The sequence below is a fragment of the Lissotriton vulgaris genome, chromosome 1_1 (genome assembly GCF_964263255.1).
Source record: "Lissotriton vulgaris chromosome 1_1, aLisVul1.2, whole genome shotgun sequence".
Taxonomy (NCBI): Eukaryota; Metazoa; Chordata; class Amphibia; order Caudata; family Salamandridae; genus Lissotriton; species Lissotriton vulgaris.
In genome coordinates this window covers 1,815,794,873-1,815,820,505 of record NC_141685.1, presented here as the reverse complement: position 1 = coordinate 1,815,820,505, position 25,633 = coordinate 1,815,794,873, and the positions used below count along the sequence as shown (strand labels likewise).

Here is a 25,633-nt window from a genome sequence, read left to right as displayed (position 1 = left end):
TGAGTGAATGAACTCCCCAGAATATGAATGGAACCTGGCGTGCCCTCCCTACCCAGTTGGGGTTCGTGGTGTCGCGGGGCTATGCCAGGTCAGACGGGCCCATCGGGGCTTGGCCTCTGGGTCCGACCCGCCAGAGGTAACTAGCGGCGAAGGGGGAGGTCCTGCATGGCTGGCGGTTTTGCCCAGGCTACCATGCGGTGCCGGGAGCATGTGTGTGGAAAGGCATTGGGGAGCGGGCCAGGACTTAGGCCTTAGGCAGCGTAGGTTCCCTGTTCGCACAGGCATCTGGTCTGCTGGGTTCTTTGCGGAAGGGTGATGCAGTCGGGTTATGTAGCGCATCACCCAGGAGCTTTGTAAGGGCTTGGCCTCCTGGGCAGGCCCGATTCGAACAGGCCCTCTACTTGTAAGGATTGGGGTGGGGGTGGGGGTGGGCCTCAGGCTCGGTGATCGCGTGTTGCGTTGTCCCTGAATGATCAAAGTGTGGCGCATGCAGGAGTGCGATTCCTCCCTACCAATCAGCGGGGCAGTCTCGGTGAGGGCAAAGTCCGCCAGGTAATTGTAGAGGCTGCGACCACCCTGGGGTAGGAGAGTTCTCGGTGATACGGGCCTTTCACTCCATTGCAGAGGCGATGCCAGCTTATGACCACTCCCATCCATGCCTGGTCTCATATATGCGTTATGGGGTTAGGAGATGCAAGCGGTAGAACTAAAGGGGCATTTAAGCGGGGTGGCAGCTTGAGCACGACGACATCGACAGTCCTACTTGATTTGGTTTTTCCTGCCCGGGGTTTTAGGAGATCTGCCCCAGTGGTAATGGCTCACAACCAGGGCAGATGATTGGCGCAGCTCATGTGTTTTGAGAGTCATTGTGTCCGAATGGCTAGGTCTTAGACATTTTACTCTCAGGGGTAAGTTGTATAATTCGGGTGTTTCAATGTATCTTTTTCTCTTAGCACGGCCCATCAATGGCACCCGCAGGGCCGCAGAGGACATTCGGCAAGGGGCAGCAGATGGCCTGATCGGAGGGCGGCCTTTTAAAAAAAATATTTCAGGCACAGACTGGGGAAGAAGGGTGCCATGGTTGGGGCCGAAGGTGTTCAGCAATTTTAGCTTTGCTTCAGGGGATACTGCGATGGAACGGGTTTACTAACAGGTAGGGGGGATATGTTAACTCCTGTTGGTTTTCCTTTCAGCCCTTGCACGAGAGTGACAAATACGAGGCCAAACGTCACGGCCACGACAGGCCAAGGATCGGGTACTTGGTCAATGGGGTCAAAGTGCGTTTGGGCACCGCCCCCCTGCTTTCTTGCCGTGCGAGAAGGCAGAAACAAATGGTAGTTATTACTGTAATGCCAGAATGCCAGAAACCGGTCCTCAGAAGCTTGTTTCCGGTCCAGGGAAGACATGGCTTGGCAGTTCGGGCTAGACTGTTCCCATGAGGCACAGGGTCAGACGGATTTGCATATGGCCATGTCTGAACTGGGGTACAGAGTGGGCTAAAGAACGGTGATGGATTAAACCCAGATCTTTTGACTGGGTGTGAGTGTTTGATTGATTCAGATGCTCCGTCCATCACCACCCCCTTTTGTACCGCTTTTGGCCGCCATAAGTGTGGCAGGGTATGCTCAGACGTGAGTCCCTTGCTCACTTTGCCACTGGATTCAAGCAAGCCGGGCTGAAGACGGCTGGAATGCCAGAAACCAGTCCTCGAAGCTTGTTTCCGGTCCAGGGAAGACATGGCTTGGCAGTTCGGGCTGGACTGTTCCCATGAGGCACAGGGTCAGACTGATTTGCATATGGCCATGTCTGAACTGGGTTGGCAGAGTGGGCTAAAAAACGGTGATGGATTAAACCCAGATCTTTTGACTGGGTGTGAGTGTTTGATTGATTCAGATGCTCCGTCCATCACCACCCCCTTTTGTACCGCTTTTGGCCGCCATAAGTGTGGGAGGGTATGCTCAGACGTGAGTCCCTTGCTCACTTTGCCACTGGATTCAAGCAAGCCGGGCTGAAGACGGCTGGAATGCCAGAAACCGGTCCTCGGAAGCTTGTTTCCGGTCCAGGGAAGACATGACTTGGCAGTTCAGGCTGGACTGTTCCCATGAGGCACAGGGTCAGACTGATTTGCATATGGCCATGTCTGAACTGGGGTGGCAGAGTGGGCTAAAGAACGGTGATGGATTAAACCCAGATCTTTTGACTGGGTGTGAGTGTTTGATTGATTCAGATGCTCCGTCCATCACCACCCCCTTTTGTACCTCTCCTGAACCATGGCTGTCTTCGAATTGTCTTTTTTTTTTGGCATGGTCTTAGTTTTAATACATAAGAAACGCACAAGGAGACTACCGGTCAACTTAACGTGAACTGTACAAGTACCCAAGAAGAGAAGAATATCACGCAATCATGATTTGAGTGACACCTGGCTCAGAAAGAGATCCCATCAGCCCAGGACCTAAAGAGTGATACGCTACTGCAGTAGTTTACACAATATATGTATAAAAAACATTCCTTAGAAAATTGATGCAACAGTGGTTATGAACCACCCTACCCGAACCTGGTGTGGAACGAAGTTCCAGGTTGCTTTAAGTGCAATCTTCTTTCCGGTAATTATAAAATCAATTAATTCGTGCTACTAATTGGTGAACCTAAAGTTTTTTATACATATATTGTGTAAACTATTGCAGTAGCGTATCACTCTTTAGGTCCTAACGAAAGCCGGTCATTGTTACCCATACCTCTGAAACATGTTGACCTTTCACCTATTCTAATGTGGAAGTTGTTCCTGCGATGGCCTGCTAATTCACTTAAACAACTAAGTTTATAAGTATCTAACCAGGTGACAAAAAATAGAAAAACTACTGAAATTATTCAAAACGTATAAAATTTATTTTTCTCTTTTTTTTATATATCTTTTCGTTTATGTGAGTTCTGTTATCAATCAGAAATCACAGGACATACATTTATCAATTCATATCAAAAACTTTTCAATTCATATCAAAAGCTTTTTTTTAAACAAGACAAACACAATTAAATCCTAGATATCTACAAAAAGAGACTATGTACAAAATTATTCAATAATAACCCTTGGTAACACCCATATCTCTCAACACACTCACGTGAGTGTGTTGAGAGATATGGGTGTTACCAAGGGTTATTATTGAATAATTTTGTACATAGTCTCTTTTTGTAGATATCTAGGATTTAATTGTGTTTGTCTTGTTTAAAAAAAAGCTTTTGATATGAATTGAAAAGTTTTTGATATGAATTGATAAATGTATGTCCTGTGATTTCTGATTGATAACAGAACTCACATAAACGAAAAGATATATAAAAAAAAGAGAAAAATAAATTTTATACGTTTTGAATAATTTCAGTAGTTTTTCTATTTTTTGTCACCTGGTTAGATACTTATAAACTTAGTTGTTTAAGTGAATTAGCAGGCCATCGCAGGAACAACTTCCACATTAGAATTGTTTTCTTTCCCCTCTGTTCCTGGGCCACAACGTATTTTTCTGAGGGGGTCCCTTCGTACATGTTGCCGACCTTTCACCTATTGCCAGAAGATAGTCATATTTTCACACGTTCAGGCTGTTTCTAATCTTGACACTAGGACAATCCCTATTAAACATAATTTTTGTCCTTGTAGTCATTTTTAATTATCACGTTCACTTTGCACTGCACATTATCAGCACCACTTTTTGAGATTACTTTTGGCTGGGCCAAATATTGGCTTGAAATCTAGTGCTTCACAGTTATCCAACTTCTGGTTTGGCTGCACAGATTCTCTACCACCATCTCCCAGATGATGATGCTCCGCCAGGGTGGTGGGCTGATGGGATCTCTTTCTGAGCCAGGTGTCACTCAAATCGTGATTGGGTGATATTCTTCTCTTCTTGGGTACTTATACTGTTCACGTTAAGTTGACAGGTAGTCTCCTTCTGCGTTTCTTATGTATTGAATTTGGGGTGTTGAGAGAACAGGGTTGGTAAAAATTGTCCCCTAGACCCTCTTTTGTAAAATTGTGTTTTTGTGTTTATGGTCTTAGTTCTGCCAAGGTTGATGGTCAAACCATTAGCCAGGGCATAGGATTTTGTAGTGTCTAGCAGCTGCTGCAACCCCACCTAGGTGCGGCTGACCACTACCACGTCATTGGCGTAGAGGCAGCTGAAGATTGACGTCCGACCCAATTTTTGAGCATGGGAGTTACAGGATTGCAGTTACTCTGTCAGATCCACCAGAAAAAGATTAAAAAGTGTTCATGCCAGAACACACCACTGCTTCAAACTGTGGGGTGTTGGGATCTCGCTAGACAGTTGTGTTCTGGCATCTAACTTGACCCGCACCCATGAGACCTTATGGAGCATGATTAGCGTGTTTAGCAGGCCTTGAGGTATTTTCCAATTTGCTAACTTATGCCATAACCTTTCTTAGTCAGCATTATCAAAGGCTGCTTTGAAATCAATGAAGAAGAAAAATAATGGTGTTTTAGTAGCTCGGGCAGCGTCTATTAGGAGTGAGATCGCCAGTATATTTGTTGTTGTGCCAGACGCTTTTGAAAACCCTGTCTGAATGAATGGGATGATGGTGTTACTAATGGACCATAATGATAGTTCCTCGAGATATGACCGTGCCTTTCCACGAGGCAGGCAGGGTGCCCATGCTCCTAATCAGTGAAAATACCAGTGTCAGGTTTTCTGCCCAAAGAGCTGGTTCGTGTGTGAAAACCACTGGAGGGATGCTATTGGGACCCGATGCTCCTTCTATCAGTCTTTTCGATATCTGCCTCACGATGTTCTCTGTGTCCGCGTCATAGGCTCTTCGGTTGATGTTGAGGCTGCGGTGTCCTGCTGGAGACTGTCTGTCTTTGGGCAGTTCAAAAGTTCTTTTAAACACTGTGCCTGTGTGGCTTCAGGGATATGGGAATCAATGCCTACAGCCTACACGGTCAGGTCGGAGAAGGTGGTGACTGAGTACCAGAATCTGGCACTGTTGTTGCATTCACGTCCGTGTGCAGCTTGGCACAAAGTTCATCTTCCTGTGCTTTTTTTATGGCCCATTTCAGTTGTTTTTTTTAATCTGATTTTTGTGTTGTCTTAAAGCTGCTAGAGCGGTGAAGTCACCTAGTCATTTCGGCAGAGTTTACAACATTTTGTTTGCTGTGGTTTTAGGCTGCCTAAGTCTGGTTTCTTGTGGTGTCTTTTTTACTCGTGTTAGTTTTGCAGGTAGGCTTAGGTTTGGCCGCTCCATCCGAGACAAATGGCATCCACATATGTGGATTTCCCGAAGTTAAATGATGGCAAAGGTCATATTTACAATTAAAAGGAGTTTGTGAAGAATACGATGGACTATGTGCAAGAAGTGATTCTTGTGCAGATTTCCACAACTAGTCAACCTGACCAAATATTTCCTAAAAGAAGACATTGTCAAGAATGAAATGTGAGATTATTTACTTATGTATTTTGGAAGGGCAGGTTAGTCAATGGACAGCCAACCACTGTGCAGTAAACCACAAACACACATTGTACAGTCTATTACAAATCAGGAAAAGGAAAAAACAAATAATGACATCATAAACAGATTGATCCAATGATCCACGAATTGATGATCATTGGCCAGGTGAATTTTGGATAGGGAGGTTTTCAGGTTTTTCTTTCACAATTAGCAGTAAAGGAGAGAGTCTGACATGTTCTAGAAGGGTTCTAAATCCTTGGATCTGCACTTGCTTTGTGCTAATAGCTCGTGCTCCTTAAACACCACATACCTACAAACATTCACATGTTGTTTCTCAATCATTAATGCTCTTAATTCTAACGGATAAACTGCAATACTTACAGTGCAGGAATTTAACTGACAAAAGCCTTTCATGTCAATACTCCCATAGCAATTTGGGTTCTGGGTTTGCTACTGATAAATATAAGGCCAGTCATGGATAGGATGCTTAATCGCACATACCTGGAGTAGGAATGCCCAAGAAGAGCACAGTATTGTATTTGAGGCTTAATGGCACCTTGCTACAGTTGGTGCCACTATTGGTGCCCTCTTTAGGATCACAAGGCCATAAAGCAATCTGTCCTGTTATGTGTTTCCGAAATAACATTTTGCTACATGCAGATCACAAACTGCGGAACAATGGTGAGTTGGAAATCTTCAAAAGAGAGTTGAAACACAACTGCCACCATTCACCCCTGTGCGCCTTGAAATGATACCTGGCTTAAAAGTGAAAAGACTGGATGGACGCGATTCTGAGAGACTTTATGAAGCCAGAAAACCAAATATCACTGTCCAACAGCAAGAGATCAAATCAGCTCTCAGAATGTCCATATTTCAAATGACACGCAAGCTTTCCAACCTTATATATAATTCTAAAATCTGTTACCAAACTGATAGATCTATAAAGATGGCAATCCACAAGTCCAAAAATCACACAAAGTGATGTTCAAACAAAAATGGTCAACTCTCGTCCTCTCACGCACTACATCAAGGAGAGAAAGAAGGGCAGGGTGAAGGATGCGTGGTGGACAAGTTAAATATACTGGATAAATTAATCCGCATTTGTATAGAGCAGCGCTGTCAGCCCTAGGGATATCTGGGAGCTGTGGGTGCGCAGTCTGCCTCGAAGAGCCAGGTCTTGAATTTTCAATTCCCTGGGGAGAGGGCAGAACGCTGGGTGGTGGGTGAATGGAAACAGTGGGAAGAAGGTATTAAGGAGCAGAAAGAGGCAAAATAGATGTCAGAAGTGAGCAGAAAGAGACAAAATAGAGGTCAGAAAATAGTGTGCAGAAACCTGAGGCAGCAGAGGGTAGAGGCCTGCGGGCAAGCTGGCCATGAGGGCTGTTGCAGAGGGAGCTGGCATGAGCACCTGCTAACATTAATACATACCTCATAAAACATGGTGTGTTGCTTTCAGAACTACAACGACATTTCATGACATTACACAAATGAAATGTGGCTTACGCGCGAAGGCCCTCCAGGAGCTTTAAGGTAGCGTGTTCAAAAGGGCTGGCAGCGAAGGAATCAAAATGTCGAATCGCCTCATTCAGCATCTGATGGTGCTGCTCAGGGTGCACGGCAGTCAGGGCCTTTGTCAAATGCCACAGCAGCGTGCCTGCAGAAGCAGATCCGTGCCCGGTAATATAGGGGAACAAAAAGAAATCAATAAAAAGAGAATCAGCAATGTAAACATCGTACAGAATAACACAAATAGTGAATGTTTCAGGTATAGACCCAACCAATATTTAAAGTATATGATAACATGACAGTCCTCAGTTTGAGAAAATTCCAGGTCGTGAATCCTTTAATGTAGAAATCTTAACACCCTATAGCATTGGGTGATATAATAGTGTTTGTTTCAGCATTTAAGCAGTCGCGGCCTATGCAGGTAAGTGCTGTGGGGAAGTGGGGAGGGACAGCGAGCACAAGTTAAATGATTTAATTGTTTTTCTTTATTTTCCCTATTTTGTTGTTTGTCCCTTCCCTCCCCCCTCTGCCCCGCCCCATCGAGCTTACCTCCACGGGCCACGACTGCATTTAAGTATATAAAGCCCTCACTTAGACCCGGTTGGAGGCCCTGCCTCGGCCAGGTCTATTCCCCGCCACCACCCTTACATTCCACGCCCTGGCCGGACAGGAGCAAAGGTCCTTGATTACAGCATTCCGTTTTTGGAAGTAACAATTTATGATTTGTACACCAAATCTTTTGGGTTTTCTCAGATGTTCTGTTTTTTTTCCTAGTCTTGGGGGTGGGCAGTTCCAGCGTGTACACCCTACAATCTTTGTTCTTATTAATTGCCGAATATAGCAGGTCCTGTAAGGTGTGGTGTTGTTTCTTTCCTTTTTAGCAGAGAGTATAGTTTCAGCTAAATCAGATTGATCTGGTACAGCTGAACAGCTGAGTTAGGAGGGAGTTAGGGAGGCAACAGCCAACAAACTAAAACGCATTATCGGATTTCAGACTGACTGCCTGGAATTACTGGTGTTCTGAACGCTTGCTGCGGTGTCCTGGCAAACCAATCTACATGCAAAAATGAATATTTCAAAAGTGATCATGCTTGCTCTTTCATTTCCTACGAATTAACAGTGAATGCTTTAAATGTCACAGATTAAGGATTCAAATGTGTTCATTTTACACACGATCATGGTTCACAAAAACACTAGTGTATCTAAGATGCACTTGGTGCGCAAATGGGTTATTTCAACGTTGTGACTTCATGTTGTGTATTCACAAGGCATGAATTTACATGCGTAAATGGATTTAAGCCCACATAATTTTTCACCACCAGAGTGTAAAATTACTTACGGTGCAGAAGTGAACTTAGTATGATGGTACTAAAAGTTGGGGAAAATCCAAAAACATAAGACTTTGGGAGTATTCTTAAACTTTTGTCCGCCAACCAACTCCGTCAAAATGTAAACCAGCAAAGCACCCCAAGTCTGCACTAGAAACCATAGGATGATAACATTTTAAATAAAAACGACAAGAAGGCAAATGAGAATTATAGAAACAAAGAAGGGAGCAAAAAGATGCAAAGACTGTGTGGATTCCAATACAACTGGCGATGCCCGGTACAAGTTATTTGCCCAGTAAGAGACGACCCATGAGGTGGCCGAGAAAGACCTTACTGTGTAAAGAAAAGTGTACTGCGCACCTATATATAAGAGATTCCTACAGGTAGCAGAGGACAGTGCTTGAGTGACAAAGGCAATGAGATGCCGCAAGAAGTGCTATGAGAAGGACCCAACCAGGAGAAATGGCCCAAAAACACCAACTGCAAAAACAAATCCTCCATTAAGACCCAAAGCCGCTGAATTCGAAGCAATTTCCTTGATAAATCAAACACTGGCTCTCATTAGGAACGAAAAACAGCAGAGATTAATATATCTAGCAACACGAAAGAAAATAATCCTACTGGGGATATGGAACTATCTATAGAAGGAGAAATCGAGAGCAAACAACACTGGGAGGATGCAGATCAATGTCTCCAAAGGTTTGGACCATGGATACCAACAGAGTTTGATACAGAGGGGGGCCTGGCTGAAGAGGGTACTACACACACCAATCCTGGGTAGAGGAGTGTCAAGCAAGTGAAGGAAAATAAAATAAGGGTTTTCACCCCACTTTTCTCCTCGCCTGACCACAGGCTGGCCAATATACACATGAATCTGGACCACATAAGGGAAAGGAAATATGTTTGACAATTGATAGCATGGGCAAGAAGGAACGCCCTGGAAATAGTGATTTGGCTTGGGGCGCTGTGTCACTACTGAAACAGTGCATCAGTATAACATAGGTTTCACAACCAAAGCCCCATCAAACCAGTACCCCCAAAAAACCTGCCTCCTATTCACATGCCATGTGCTGAATATTAAAGTGGAATACTGCCGGCCTCCAAAGTAAATTAAAAAACGAGAATTGGGAAGGATATATAAAAAATAAAAACGACATATGCAGCTTAGCTTCAAAGAAACACGGGCAGTTGAACGATGGTAAAATACGGATGTGCTTTGAGCCAGTAATAAAAAGTTTTTAAAAATTAGAGCAAATGGTAGTCTAGTAATATGGATTTGTTTTGTTTTGTTTTTTTATTTCGTAAAAAGCATTCCATAAAAATGACAGTCATAAACAAAGAAAAAAAAACACCAAAAGTACAGTGAAAATCCAAAGAGGGCAATTCTAAGAGATGATGTGCCGGGTGACGTAAATCAATTTAATTGGTAAACGATATAGTTATTAAAATGTTTTACCTTTCCCTTTGTCTTTAATGTCTCTGATCCTTCACTGTTGACTTAATTATCACGAGTCAATATTATACATGTGCATCAGTGACCATAGGTTCCCAGATTTGTTTGCGTTCACTATTGTTTTCAAAGATTGCTATCGTGAGCACGCAAACATCTACAGGTTGATGCTCCTATTCCTCCGCTGTCAGTGGGTTCCTACCTAACCACTGTATCGCAATTTGAAATCTGGCTATTACCACTGCGGCAAAAGTGATGCCTGTGTATTTCAGAGGTATCAATAGAGAGGGGCCCAATAATATGGTTTTTGCTGTGGGGAAGAGGCAGGTATCAAGTATTTTAAGAAATTGGTAAATTGATTATGTCCACTACGTCTGAATTTTAATACAGTGGAAAAAGTCTTGAGGGGTGTTTAGAGAAGCAAAAACATGCTGAGTCTTTCTGACAGCCCTGATTGTGGTACATTTTTGGAGTATAATATGTATCTTAAATTACTTTGTAACTGTGAATTTTTAGTCAATAGAGGTTTATATTCTTATGGCTATTATCAATGCTTGTTGATACTTGATGTTTAGTCACCTGCTGGCCAAATCTTGTAGTCTACCTATCAGCTGTAAACTCCAAGCTATCACGCTGTCTCTACTGTAAAAGTTGATACATTCTACCTATTAATGTTTGTACCACGTTACAACGCAGGCAGTCACCACTCATACCTTTAACACACATTTTTTACAATGCATGCATTTACCATGCATCTGCCTTTCCCACGCATACCTTTGCCACGCTGGTAAGTATAAATAAGCTGGTAAGTATAAATAAGGTAAGTGATATATATATCAAAAGATCTGTTTTTGTTTAAAAAAATCACAAAACTTAGAAATTCACTGAAAAAACGAAAGTTAAAGTAACGTTATAGTTAGGTGAATTTTTCAGTGACAATATTAAAGTTTTGAACAAAAAAATCCCGCAGAAAATCACCAGTTATAGTTACCAGAGCTAACTGTAACTTGAGCCCCCGCTATGCAATGCTTATGACCTCATTTATTACATCACTCATGACATGTTCTATGACATCATTTATGACATCATTGATGACCTCTCAAATGACAATATTGATGACATCACTGATGACATCATCAAATGTGCGTGTTTCCTCTTTCGTTTTGTAGTTTACATAGTGGTGGGTAACTACCATATTACTTCTCTACCTAATTTTGTACAGCTTGTGTCCAGCTAATGGGTGTTGTAACTGTGTACAAAACACATGTGCTTCTAATGCATCATAGGTTTGTAGAGGTATTAAACACGTTATAAATGTTTGTATTGAAGAGTAACTCTGTGTGCAAGTGACAGTTGATGATTTGTGTTCATTTTGTTCCCAAAAAGTTTTTTGGGTACTGCAGAAAAAATTTCCAGAAGAGCACAGATTCTACATACTACATACTAAGTATTGTAAGCTGCCTTGAGTTATTAGACAGAATCGTCTCAGCATGAAAATTTCTACTTAATATAGAAGACTGAATCCACCAGGTTTTAAGCTATCTACAAGTACTTGTTTTGCTTCAGAAAATGGGCTATCTGTAAAGTTTTCACCACAGTATGAAGGCTGCATCTTGTATAATCTTTAGCACCTTCAGGCATTGCTTATTTTAAGCAAATAGTGTCTGTTTTTAACAAGTGCTGCATAGAGTGTCCACTGTTCTTAGTAGATACTTTTAAATACACTGTAGTGTCTTTCTCATGAGAGTATCACTGTCTGCAAACAGTCTGGTACAGGGTAAACGCTCTCCATACAGTAAATACAGTTTACAGGACCCACTTCTCTGCTCATATCAACTTTATTTCTGAATGTAGGTTTGGTGACTGTCAGGGTTTGATATAAATAAAAGTTGTCCAAGGTAGGAAATTACTTTTGGAACAGGCGTTCAGTATTTTTCGGAAATTGGCTTTCTCTGAACAGTTGTATACAGATGGAAGACCGTATGTAATTATGGATTTCTATATAACTGTGATTGACTGTTAATGTGAACTATGCTGCCAGTGAAGTGTATGGTATAGGGTTAATGTGGCACACAAACCATGCTTTTTATACCTAAGGGAGTTACACAATAATAAATTACTAATACCTACCACCCATGCCGTTTTCAAAGCTTTGGGAGCCTGAAATTGTTACACTTTTAAGAGTGTGCCGATTAGTAGTTTGTTAGTGCTGTCATTGGCAGCTCTGGCAGAGGCAGCAAGTGGTGCAAGCTGCAGTGGTCTCCTGGAGAGGGCCCTGACGCTTATTTTTTTTAACAAATTAAGCATGGCTACAAGGCCTACAAACGAGTGACTTACCAATATTTAAAAGGAAGGTTTTTACCTGTCAAAAAGGGTTGTTTTAACAGCTAGCAATGCAGGCTTTACACTGCAACAGTCAGGCTACATAGGGTAGGCATGTATCCATGCTTGCATTGCCACTGTAGTAGATAGCACAATAGGTGATGCAGCCCACAAGTGTCATTTAACCTTCAAGTCTTGGGTGCACTTTCTACAACATATGTTAGAGACTTACAGGCATACTAACCGCACCAACAACATATTTAACAATTCTTTACATTTTTGACATGCATATTTTAAATACAATTTTCATCTTTAATGTTTCTGAAGAAACAGGAATGTGTATCAAACCTGAAGAAAGCAATTTTTGATATTTGTCAATAATTAGTTACCTTTCTGCTGCAATAAATCTGGATTCCTGTTTAAGACATCTGATGGAAGACAGACAAGTGTATCCCGGGCATTCTGGAGGTAATGAATCCCTTTAGAAAATAATCCGTATTCATTGAACATGTCTCCAATGCCCTTTTGTATTCTGAAAAGTACTTCTATTGTCACTGGATCCTCCAATTTGTCCTGAAAGTAACAAGCATTTCTGATCATAATTCACAATTAACAGGTCATTTTCTAAGCGATGCAATTGTTACTATTGCAAGGCCTTTCTTTCAATACATACGGTAACCATTAATTGCAAGATGGTAAGGTGATGGAAAGGTCATTGGGTGCAAAAGACCTATTGGTCTAATGTTACTGGCATGTAGTACACATGTTATGCAATTCTGCTACAGTAGACAGAATGCTGGCTGCAAAACACAGATGAGAATCTGAGAAGCGCATAGGAAGTTGCAGTAACATTAGGAAAACCAACTGTGGAATGATGTGAGGAGTGTCCTGATACAAACATCTATTTATCACGCATCACTGCCACCTACAGCCTAACTCCCTTTCTCCCTTGTTGATTTAACCCCACATCTGATTTATTTGCTTATTGGTCAACATCCGGATGACTGCATGACTTTGCACGAAAAATATGATTGTGCTGCATTTTCCACATAATCCACTATCTGTTGCAAAAGTTTGTTTCTGGAGCAGTCATAAATTATTAAAACTGTTGCATATGGGGTGCCATAACATGATAAGAACATTGTGAAAGTTAATTGGTCACTTTCAGCTGTGGATTACAGTAATCAGCCATGCCTTGTAAAGAGGTAGTAAGTGATAGTGGACACATCCTGACTTGATGAATAAGGGAAGAGGTTTTATATGTAGCAGCAAACAAAAACCTTAAATACCTAAGTGTAATTCAAACAGAGTGGATAACATGATTCCTTCTTGGCCTTTATTTGTTAATACAAATTCATGTTCATATTACAGACAATGTTCTGAAAGCTGGAGTTATTTCTACAGATCACTCCAGATTTAGAAGAATCACAAACATGTAATCTCATTTTAGGTTCCATGTCTGGAATCCTAAAATTCCTTTCAGTGAGACACATAAATAGTGACTAATGTTCTATACTGTTCTGCAGAGCTGTTTTTAAATGGAAAGAGGTACCACATATTTGCCACAAAATATGCCCTTCCTAGCTTCATCGTTTAGTCAACTCTGCCACATAATTTAGGGCCAGATGTTCTAAGAATGGACTCGCAAAAAAGTGTTGCAAATTATGCACTATGCACCAATATGTCGGTTCACAATAAACCAGTTTATAGTGTGTTACAATTAGACCTTCTTCAAGATTATTAATAAGGTAGGTCGCAAATTGTGATACACTATAAATTGCAGCCGTCACAGGGACGCTAGACTGCTGAGGTCAAAAGACCATTATGTCTGTGATGTCTTTTAAATAAAGCAATCTTGAAAAAAAAGCAACATGGAAAAACAGAATGCGTTTTAAAAAAAGGAAAAGAAATTAAACTTGTAACCGCCAATTTTTAAGGGTAGGTTACTCTAAATATATATATATATATTTAACATTCACAAAGGGGAAAGGGTCTCTCGGCACCCCATTCCGTTTCCGAATGCCTTGCCATTGCCGTTCAGTTGTGAATAAACCAAATATTTTGCAACCGAATCCGGTTGCAAAATATCAATACACTCCTCTGCAATTCAGTATTTCGGAGGATTACCCTAACACGCCCCATCCAAATGCTGAATAGGTATGTAGCCGCAAAACTAGATTGTGATTCTATAACATGCAAATGAATCACAATTTGGGTTTATTACATAGTAAAATGCCTTACGGCGACCACAAACCTTCCGATTCTATAAATGAGCCATTTGCAACCACAAATGGCTGATTCGCAGCACCGTAATTCTTTATCTGTCTCCTGCTCCCAACCTCAAGTCCCATATCTGCTGTTTATTTAATAATATTGGTGTTCTTCTAACATGATATTTTTCTTCATTTAAATAGATTATGTTACTTACTGTAAAATATATGCACTCTCCTGTCAGTATTGCTGTTCAGGTTTACTCTAACATTAATACTACTAGGTAACAAAACAAGGATCATCCATCTTAAGCATTACTTCATATTATCCTCTGAATGTACATTTTAGAATTGCCAAGACATATCCCATAAACTGTACTTTAATAACTTCATCCCACCAAATCTCGATTTATGGCAATAAAGGGTCTCACAAATAGCTAATTACCAGTTTTCTAGCTATAACGTTTACAAGTAGATAAAGGATAGATCTTTAATCTTTCGACACCCTCCTCTCTAGCTGAGGGAATTGACACTTCTCCTGTAATTTCTTTCACTGTTCCTAAAACAGTGTCCGACATTCCATTATCAAGGAGCACAGTGACACTGTGTGGAGCAATAAACCAGGTTTTACACATCTGAAGCAGGTATGTGGCATTCTTTTATGGTTATTATTGCAGTGCATGAATCTTTATAGTCTTTCGAATCAGAGTAGAAGCACATCACTACTACAGCCTCAGAGCCCGCCGTAACGGGCTCTGAGGCTGTACCTGTGGGATGCTTTTTGGGCATGAACCCAACAGGGAATTGAGGGTCCCAGGGGATGTTTAATGACCAAACATTGCTGCCACCCCTGACATATCAAATACACCAACAATAAGGAGCAATGGGTCAAATAAAAAAGAAAGAAAGCAACTAACTATGTATCTGCGCAAGGGAAGACAAACTAATCTCAAGTTATAGTGTGAACTAGTGACATTACGCAACGGGTATTCCTTCCTTGTGAAAAAATTCCCATCAGTCGTCGATCAGAACCACCCTATTCATCATCTGGGATCCTTCACACCTTGAAGGAAAGATGGTAAACCCACTGCAGATAGACAGATGTATATGCCTTATCTGGCCTGTGAGGCCCAGTGAATTCTATGGTGTATGAGGGTGTAAAGTGACAACTGTAGAGCAGTGCATAAAATGTGTAGGTTGCTTTTTGGGCAGTCTGGGGGGCCGATTTGGTGTCACTCCCTTTCTCTCAATTGGCAGGCCAATTAACGTGTGCATACTGAGTGGGGGGCAGGGGGCCTGAGCAGAAGTGGCCTCACTTGTTTACAGGTGTATATAAAACTTCGCCGAAGCAGTGTTTTGCGGAAAGGCAATATGCAAATGTGGGCCACTTTTTTAGCGTGTCCCCGGGCAGATTTCTTATCCCAATCCAACCCTGATTCCCAATATTTGAGGTAGCTAGGCGTGAACAAGAAAGTATTGATATTTATCCTGACATTAAAGCTTATCTCCACACAGGGCCAGACTGGCCGTAGCGGGCATCGGGCGTTTCCCCAGTGGGCCGCTAGGGTGGGGCCATTTTAGACCCCTGTGGGGGGTGTTTTTGTTACTGGGGGCCGGTTTTGCAGCATAGCTGCACTATCAGCCACCAGCAACAAAAGCGGCACAAAGCTTTCCACACAGGGCCCTGTGTTGAGATGATATATACATCAGAGTCTTGTGCAGCCATCTAGTACCAACAACAGCAATGGATACTCAGGGTCAGCAATTGAACTCCTACTTTGGCCATGGTGCCATTCAGCCCTTTGTAAAGCAGGCAATGACCATGGTCCTTGCCTGAAGTTGATGTTGGTATTTTCCACCTTGCTTAAATAGAGTCACTGTATTTTTTGACTCCACTACAGCCTATGACATGGTGGAAACCCATCCCATGTTCCTCGTGCCTAATGGAGTGGCAGACTTTTTTGCGATTGCCTGTATCTCCAGTCCTCCATCCTCTCCCTTGCCTATCCTGGACCACTCAAATGCAGGTGCTGGGACACATCAGGGCTCAAGGTGCAGAGTTACAGCCATGAACTCTCCATCTCCTGGGAACTTGGGCAGCCTGGCATCATGACACTTAATGTGGGGACCGCCACTCTCTCCACCCACAATCCACTGATGCTTGCCCAAAAAACATAATGCAGAGCTTGAAAGGACTCAATGAGAAAGTACTGAGGAACAGTGCTGCAACATAGGGTCACCGACTGGAGGTAGGTGAAGAGGAGGAGGCAGAGGTGAAGAAACATGAATGTTGTGTGTAGTTTGGCATGTGAATATGTGCACATGAGTATATGTAAGTGAGCTGCTTTGTGTGTGATTGAGACTCCATGTATGTGTACGGCAGTGGGGGGCAACTGTTGGTTCAGTGGTGACCAAGGACTATTGTGGCCCTGGCATATTTGGCCATTTTTAGGTCTCAACTGGCGTAAGCAGCCCGCAGGCGCTCCTCTCGCCATGCGAGGGCTTCTTGGAATTGATACGGATTCCGAAGTTGTGTTTCTGCTCCGCCTGCAGTTTTCATTTGTGCGTGTCGTTTGGCGTCACAAATTATGCAAAAGCCAGTGTACCGATTGCACCTGAGGCATTTTAATCCTTCCTGGTTGCCACCCTGTCCGCTTTTGGCCCCTCCCACTGGGATTGGATGTTTTACTGGCGCCGGTAGACACTGGCTTCTAATTAGTGGGTAAGCACTTTTTTTTGCCATTCCGCAGACACAAACATCACAGGAGGCAGTGTGTTTGTGTACACTAGTTTTGTTTTGTTTTTGAAGCACTCTAAGCATGCTTTCACTTTCCCACTTTCACACCCACCACTAGCGGGAAGATCTGCGCACTTCGTCGAAAACATTTTATTTTACACATTAAAGAATGGTGGCCGCGAAAAGGGGTCAAAAACTTGTTTAATTTTGCATTGGCTTCTTTAGTAATTTCCTGTCGTCTTTTACTTTCCTCCCGCTCACTTTCGTCCTTGTTCACTTTGCTTCCGCAACCTCCCGTTGTATGCATCTCCTTTGCTCCCACCCCCTTCAAGTGTGCTCTTTATTTTGTACTTCAACGTAAAGGAAGGAAGGGTGTGGCGCTAAGCTGGAACACCAAGGAGAGCAGCGGGGAGCTCATGGTCACCACCATAGTGCTCATGGGCCAGAACACTTCACAGGAGACAACAGCACATGAAAAGGGGGGGCCCTTGGCCCCCCCGATTGGCGGCGCGGCGACCACCTCCTCCTTACGTTAGGGCGATGCTGGACTGCCTTTTGAGATAATGTGTGCTGGCTGTGGAAAGGCCCAGTCGCAGCGCGTGCCTGTTATAGTTTTTTGCCTTAAGCGGGAGGGTTATCGATAAGACAGTGATGCTCACTGATACATCTTGTAATGTGCCTTGTAGCGGAGACGGGCCTTTTCAGGTCTGATACTGTTAAACGTTACCTAAACCCGGATTGTGTACCGTAGGTGTGAGTTCGGTACTGGTATCTTAATGCTCGTAATTACCTTGGGGCGCTGTTGTACTTCTGGTTGCCTATTCCATGGAAAAAAAAAAAAAACAGCGCAAATAGGCTCCTTCATCATGTGGCTTTGCATTCTACTTTAGCATCCTCCTCGGGCCCTTTAATGCAGCAGGCATTGGCAAGCGCAGCGATTTACAGCAGGCAGCCCTGTGAGACACAGGTTCACCCCTTTTTTGCTTTGTTTCATGGGCCTCGCTCGAATACCAGCAAGTCAACCAGAAAGGTGTACTCACTCTGTCTACATTTAAAAAAGTATATTGTTGTGCCGTTTTCATCTCCTTGAGTGCCCGGTTTGAGTTTTAGCGGCAACTTGTTACCTCTTAATAATTTCATGATGGATGTTGGAAACAAGTTCAACAGGATAAGGCTGTTAGACACATACTCTGAGATTGTACAGGCGCAGGTCAGGTGACAGTCTGCCCCTACAGCAGAGGTATTCAAACTTTTCCAGGTTGAGCCCCCCCCAGCTGAATTCCCCCAGATGTTGGGCCCCCCCCACCACCCGACCGAAACCTCGGGAATCCGGCACACCACATGATCGACTGCAACGCGCACACCACGGGCCATATCCGGCAAACAATGCTCAACACAACAAGAGTGCCTAGCAAACTGCAGGCCTGTGAGTGGGTGTGGCGAAACGACAGAGGCGTACCACACAGCTCAAAACACAATCCTCCAAGGCAAAGGAAGTCATCACAACCCTCCCCATCCATCATGTACACCTTGTCATCCACCAACTCCCCCACCATTCATTCCTTCCCTCCATCTGTGCCCCATCCACATCCAAACTCCTTCAACCACTTGCAAACCCATCCACCATCCATCCCTCCATCCATCATCTCACCCATCCATCCCTCCATCAACCCCCTCACCCATTCATCCATCATCCATCCATCCCTTCACCCAATCCATCCCCTCACCAATCCATCCACTCTTCCACCCATCCACCCACGCATCCATCCAACCACTCACCCCTTCCTCCAAGCTATCCTCCCACTCATCCATCCACTCCTCCATTCATTCATCCATCCACTCCTCCATTCATCCATCCATCCACTCTTCCAACCATCCATCCATCCACTCCTCCACCCATCCATCCACTCACTCTCCCATCCATCCAACCACCCACCCTCTCACCCATCCAGCCATCCCCCCACCGACTCATCCATCCACCCAGTCACTCATCCGTCCACCCACTCAACCCCCCACTCATCCATCCGCCCACCCATCCATCCATCCCTCCCGCTCTCCACCCTCCCCCCACTCATGCATGCACTCTCTGTCCCAACCATCGCCATGCTCCTCTCCTCACCCATCTATGCACACACCTGCCCATCCACTCTGCCAATCATTCATCCATGTCCTCACTCATCCATCCATCCATCCTCCCCCTCTCTCTCTATTCCCCTCTCACCCAGCCACCCATCCCTCCATCCACCCTTCACCCATCCACCCACTCATCCATCCACTCATCCACTCATGAATCCATCCATTGACCTCTCACCCACCCCATCACTCCTCCATCCATCCCCCCGTCCATCCACCCTCCTCAATCACCCATCCATCCCCATATCCACCCCTTCACTCATTCATTCATTCACCCCTTCACCCATCAATACATCAATACATCCATGCATCCATCACCTCTCTCATCCATCCACCCACCGACTCGTCCACCATCCACCCCCCATCGATCTATCCACCATTTCACTGATCCATCCATCCCTCCACCCATCCATCTACCCTTCCAACCATACACACATCCATCCACTCCCATCCATCCCTCCACTCATGCATCCATCCTCTCTCCCACCATCCATCCACCCCTTCACCCATCCATCCACCCCTTCACCCATCCATCCATCCCTTCACCCATCCATCCATCCATCCCTTCACCCATCCATCCATCCCCTCACTCATCCATCCACCCCCCACCCATACATCCACCACATACATGCCAACAAACCCGATTCAGGCGGGAGACTACCGATTTTTAAAGCCGGAACTGGCTTTATTTGAGCTGTCTCCCGCCTGAAATTGCATTTTCTACAACATAAGTCAATGGGGAATTTTCATTCTCCCGATTTTTTCTTTTAAATCTCCCACTTCCTGGTCCTCAAAATGTTGGCATGTATGCCACCATGTCACCCACACATCCACCATTCCACCCATACATCCACCACTACACCCATGCATCTATTCACCCACATTGCAACATAACGGACGTCTGGTGGCCGGCTCCAGCCGGCATCCCTCGCTCTCCCTCTAGCTGCCTCTGTCTCCCTCGCTCTCCCTCTGTCTCCCTCGCTCTCTCTCACTCTGCGTCCCTCGCTCTTCCTCTGTTTCCCTCGCTCTCCCTCTGTTTCCCTCACTCTCCCTCTGTCTACATGTCTCCCTCCCTCACTCTCCCTCACGCTGCCTCCCTCGCTCTCGCTCTGTCAGCCTCTGTCTCCCTCCCTCGCTCCCCCTCTGTCTGCCTGTCTCCCTCCCTCGCTCTCCCTCTGTCTATCTGTCTCTGTCTCCTTCCTCCCTCCCTCTCCCTCTCCCTCTTCATCTCACCCTGCCTGTGTGTGCCCGGGCTGACACAGCTTCTGGGCACACACACACTCAGCCAGCCAGCCGCACCCGAGCACTTCACACCTCTTTAAGAGACCATTTGCATGCTAATGAGCTTTGTTCAGCTCTTAGGCCCCTGCAGCCCCACTCTGACGGAAATCGCCCGCCCTCACAGAGAGTCTCTACATCGCCACAAAGGAACGGGCACAAAGGGAAGATCAGAGTGGAGCACGCGCCCCCCTTGGGATGGTGCCGGGCCCCCCCAGGGGGGCGCGCCCCACAGTTTGAAGAACACTGCCCTACAGTGTTCGCCTCACTCTTGCTTTCCGATTCACTGTAAGAATGTAGACATCGTGGCCTAGGGGCAAGGCCTTTGCCTGCCAGCCCAGAGATTCAGGGTTCGATCCCAACATCTTCAGCTTGTGTTTTCATGTTAATATGTACAGTTTACCTAAACGGCAGTTTTTATAATCGCCCTGCTTAATAAATGGCTTCATGTTATAACTGCAGCCTGCAGGGAATACTGTATTGCCTTTTCCACGTGCAGAATACCTCCATATAACTGTGGTGGATTCGAATAATTACACCACGATGACTCAGAGCAAATTGCTTGTTGTCTGCATATTTATTTTAATTACAGTGCTGTGTATACACTGGAACACTGTTTACAGTGGTCAGGTGTTTATTGTATAGGCATGTGGAATAATATTTATACATTGGTGTTGGTGTTCGTGACATGTTTACAACGAATAACGTTTACTGTTATGTATTTTATATGTTCAATTTTTATAGACTGGTTAACTTAAGCTGTGAGCACTTTACAGAGCCCTGTGCGGAAAGTTAAAATCACATAACTTGCTTGAGGAGTATAATACAAATTCACATTTATGGACAAATTAAGAATATGGTTGATTATGATAGGAATAGACTACGGGAAGTTAATTCAGGTCCACAGCGAGCTGGGAGAATCAATTCGAATTTACTTAATACACACTCAATGTGATCAACGTTCTTACTGTCAATGATCAATCTTGCAGCTGCTTTGAGGGCTTCTTTTTGTGGCGCTGACCGAATTTAAGTAACAGTGAGTATAAGAACGAGCGCCCACATAACCTGTTTTGATCATGAGCAGGAATAGATTTATTAACAGGTTTGTTCATGCTAGGTGTTTCACAGTACATTAATGTCAAGTCAGGACAAAACCACCTTTATCTTCCGAGTCCACATCACCACTCTCCTGGGTCGATAGCATTCCCGCCTGAGGACTTTGTTAAACCTAAGGTGCTTCAGCCAAACTAAAATAGCTCTTCATGACTCGGTGTCCGTATCCATCCCAGTGGAGGCTCTAGCTTTCACCTTGTCAGTGCGTACACACAGTAGATCTGAAAGCTAATACACCACGACCGTCATCAAGGGCTTTGCGTTTACATTAGCGATGTATTTCAGGAGGTCGTTTCTCACCGATATGATATGAACCGAATGGTCTGAGGCAGTTAAAACGGGTTAAAATCATAGTTAAACATACACACAGTTTCTGCCCGTTATTCACGGATGCGCCTTGAATCCCTGGGGGCTTAAATAAATGTAATTGCTCATCAGCGCACAGTCACGCGGCTGATGCAGAATTGGTCTTGCGGACGATGGAAGAAAGGGCAATTTTATCGTTTGTTGAAAGTTTACAAAAATGCCTTTTTTAAAAAGCATGACCTTCAAGCCATACATAGGATCTCTCTCTACTTAACTGCATTATACCTCTTAAACACAGGGCACTTGCGCAGCCCATCAGTACACGGGCTGACGCGGCAACGTTTAGGGAAGAGGCACAAAAGATGTGACACTCTCATATGAGTCACGGATACAAAGATGCGGGGGGTTTATTTATTTAGGCGTTTTATATAGCGCAAACTTTACCCGGAGGTGTCACTTCACAAAAGAACGAGTTACATTGCATAAGAACTTCGAGTGCATGAATACATAAAAGATACGAACAGATAAACTCTGAAATAAGATAAGAACAGGAGTAAATGCACAAGACTAACCTCCTGTGATGCGGGGCAAATCACTTAATCACCCTGTGCCCAACTCAAGGATATTAATATGTTAAGGGGTCTTCATTTTACACCCACACTTTTAGCGTTTCAAAGGGCATCCACTGTAGTGCAGTCCACAGAGCACGTATCGGAAGCAGAACGCAAACACACTGCGTCCATGTTGGACACACCAATTACTTTCTGAACTGCAGAGCACAAAGAGTAGTATTTATTAACTTAATTTAGGAATGCGTTTTATATAGTGCGGATTGTACCCGAAGGAATGCAGTTTTCGCCATCAAGGCGCTTCACAATAGGGACAGAACTGAGACAAGATTTACCCCACGCCCAATGAAGCGAGAATAGATAGTCGGGGGAAGCACATCTTTTATTAGGTGTGGTATGGTTAGTCACTGGCATGGGTGTGTGATATTAACTCATAATATTTGGAGATGAGTGGGTCCCAGTAGTGTGTGTTCGTTTAGCGGAAGATAATTGAAATGCTACAGGATAGTGTCTCATTTCTGTACTAGGCAGTAATGTTAAACTTGGCTAGCCGCAACAATGTCAATGTTTGAAACAATGCGTGAACTGGCAATGATATAGACTCACCTTTGCAAGTAGGTCAGACAAACTGCCACGACCTCACTTAATTTTAAAATCACATGAGCATGACATAGGGCTGACTGTAAACTCATCTGGCAATCTCTAGACATGCCCTGGGTGACAAGGTCAACATGCACTGATCAAGCGTAACGTCAGATATGCCAAACGTAGAGGTGCCGAAGCCCCAATTAGTCTGAGTATGAGCATTCACTTCAAAAGATAGTGTACACTCCACTTATATCCGTCTGGAAAGTTGAGGGTATGTTGCTCTCAAATAAATGTTCCTAATACCATAGTACCTGCCCCTCCGGAGCTTGGGGTTCTTACAGGCCTCTTCCGCAGAGGTTTTCCCTCGCTCTGTACCCTAGTTTGGTCCGCTGAAATTGATAGATTATGCGGCCCTGGCAGGAGCCCACATAGTTATGACTTTACTGCACTTATCGCTTACTCTATAAGTTCCCTCTCAATTTTCATATTTGGTAAGCAGCACACGTTTAATAGAAGTGCTGCACAAGGGCAGGCACTGGGTCCTGAAAACACAGGGGTATCAGGGGGCACAGTGCAGCGGTGTAGAACAGGAAAATTACCCAGAGTTTTATTCATTTGTTTAAATACATCTTCAGGAAACACGGTGGCAGGGACGAGTCTGGTTGCGTTACGCGACTTTAGTAGCACATCTCACTGATAGGGTACGCTTCCTGCCTTCCGGGTAATCACAGGGCACTTTTATCAGTGTCTCGGGCATTTACGGGCGCACTGATCGGGGGGGTTCCCTCACGATGCACCCACCGCACACTTTTCTTACGGGAGGCAGAGCCGTAATCATTGTATTTGTTGCCACTGATGTGACCAAGCTACCCTGGGCACCAAGTTAAGGGGGAGGGGGGGCCGACTAGGCACATAGGATCAGAGTGCCATTCCAAATTAGGCTTGATGCGCAGTGCACAGACCCCTGGACCTGACCCTCTGCCTAATAAGGAACTAGAGCAACTGTTTAAGCAAAGGAATGGATGCTATCTGGGGCTAGGACAGAGCTATACCTCGCCGAGGTCAGTAATGGCAGGGAACACTGGTCAGGCCATGGCTGAATAAAAATTGTTGCTATTGCAGCGGGAAGTGTCCCTGGGAGTACATTGGGGCGTTACTCATGGCTAAGACATGGCTTTTTACGGGCAATGTAGACAGGCTTGTGTAATGCAGTTTTCGCTACAAAGCCCGAAACACTAATTGTTTGTGTTTGTCTATCTTTGTTTTCATGGCTGGGCCCATGGCGGATATCTGAGAGGTGCTCCACACCGCAACATCAGCGACGGGTGGACGGCGAAAAGGAAGCGTACGTCAGCATGGCGACTGCAAGCAGCGGCATCAAGTGTGGTGGTGATTGATCAAGAGAAAGAGGACACCCGAGGGCTCAAGCGGTGCTGGCAGGTGTAAGTGCTACCCATTCCCTAAGGTGGAAGTGGGAGGTGTCATACAAGTGGGGTGCGAAGGGTATGCTACCATGGTTGGAGTAGTATGGACAAGGCGGCTCAACAACGCCCTCCTGGGAAGACTATGCGTAAGCCAAGTAGGGATTAGTATAGGAACCACTCTCTCTATATGCCACACCCCCGTCAGTGGTGATACTTCACCTGGTAGGGCACGACTTGGCAGGGAATATGCTCTGGCCTACTGATATACTGGCATGGTTCGAAGGGTTGCAGGGTGAGTATGACCTTTCTAGAGGAGGTGAGGGGGAGGCCAGATCGTCGGTCAACAATGCTGGCCTGTGGCGGTAAGGTCATGACCGGTGAGCAGCTATTTTAAGGTCTGAGGGGGCGGGCATCATCCTATGGAGGTTCCCGCCCAGGGGGAGGAGGGCATTGGCCCCTCCTAGAACTTCAGGGGCAAGGTAACTGGTGCTTCAAAGGAGCGCGGGTTGGAGTAGTCACGCTTTCCTTAGGCTGGTAGCCACCCCGCGCGCGCATACTCATGACGTCACCGGATGGCGCAAAGTAAGGGCCCTCCTTTAGTGGGTAAATGGAGTTCACGGCGTGGACCGGGTAATTACCAGGCCCGGCTGCGCATGCGCACATCTCTAAGGTGAGGCGCAGCTGGTAGGACGGCGTGGACCGGGTAGTTACCAGGCCCGGCTGCGCATGCGCACATCTCTAGGTGAGGCGCAGCTAGTAGGACGGCGTGGACCGGGTAATTACCAGGCCCGGCTGCGCATGCGCACATCTCTAGGTGAGGCGCAGCTAGTAGGACCTGACACCGGTTAGCGACCTTGCCATATGGCCAGAAATGTAGTATACAAAAATCTAGATGAGGATGTTAGACTTGGTTAGGAAACAATCTGTATTAGAGTTTCTGTTAAGGTTAGTCTCTCAAACTTGTTGACAATATTGTATCTAATGTCCTGTTGATTTTTGTATACATTGTTTACCATGCAATTAAAAATTTATTAATTTTATACCTTAATAAATACGGCCGGGGGGTCTTGCGACCCCCCGCCTTCCAAAGATAACCATGTTCCATGTTCATGTGTCCGGGGGTTGGTGTGGCCATATGGGAGGGGGCGGCAGCCAGTCGCTGACCATGTGAAAAGGGGGGGGCCCTTGGCCCCCCCGCCCGCATGGCGGCGCGGCGAC

General features: G+C 44.9%; 1 protein-coding gene across 1 annotated transcript in view; it reads right to left on the bottom strand.

Moving 5' to 3' along the window:
* Positions 1-25,633, bottom strand: part of LOC147751267 (putative tetratricopeptide repeat protein 41) — a 496,241-nt gene that overhangs the window by 101,259 nt on the left and 369,349 nt on the right. The window contains exons 10-11 of the mRNA XM_086919170.1: positions 12,447-12,630; positions 6,955-7,105 (exon numbers count right to left, since the gene is read on the bottom strand). Coding sequence (XP_086775296.1) covers positions 6,955-7,105; positions 12,447-12,630 — 335 coding nt within the window. The remainder of the gene's footprint in view (positions 1-6,954; positions 7,106-12,446; positions 12,631-25,633) is intronic.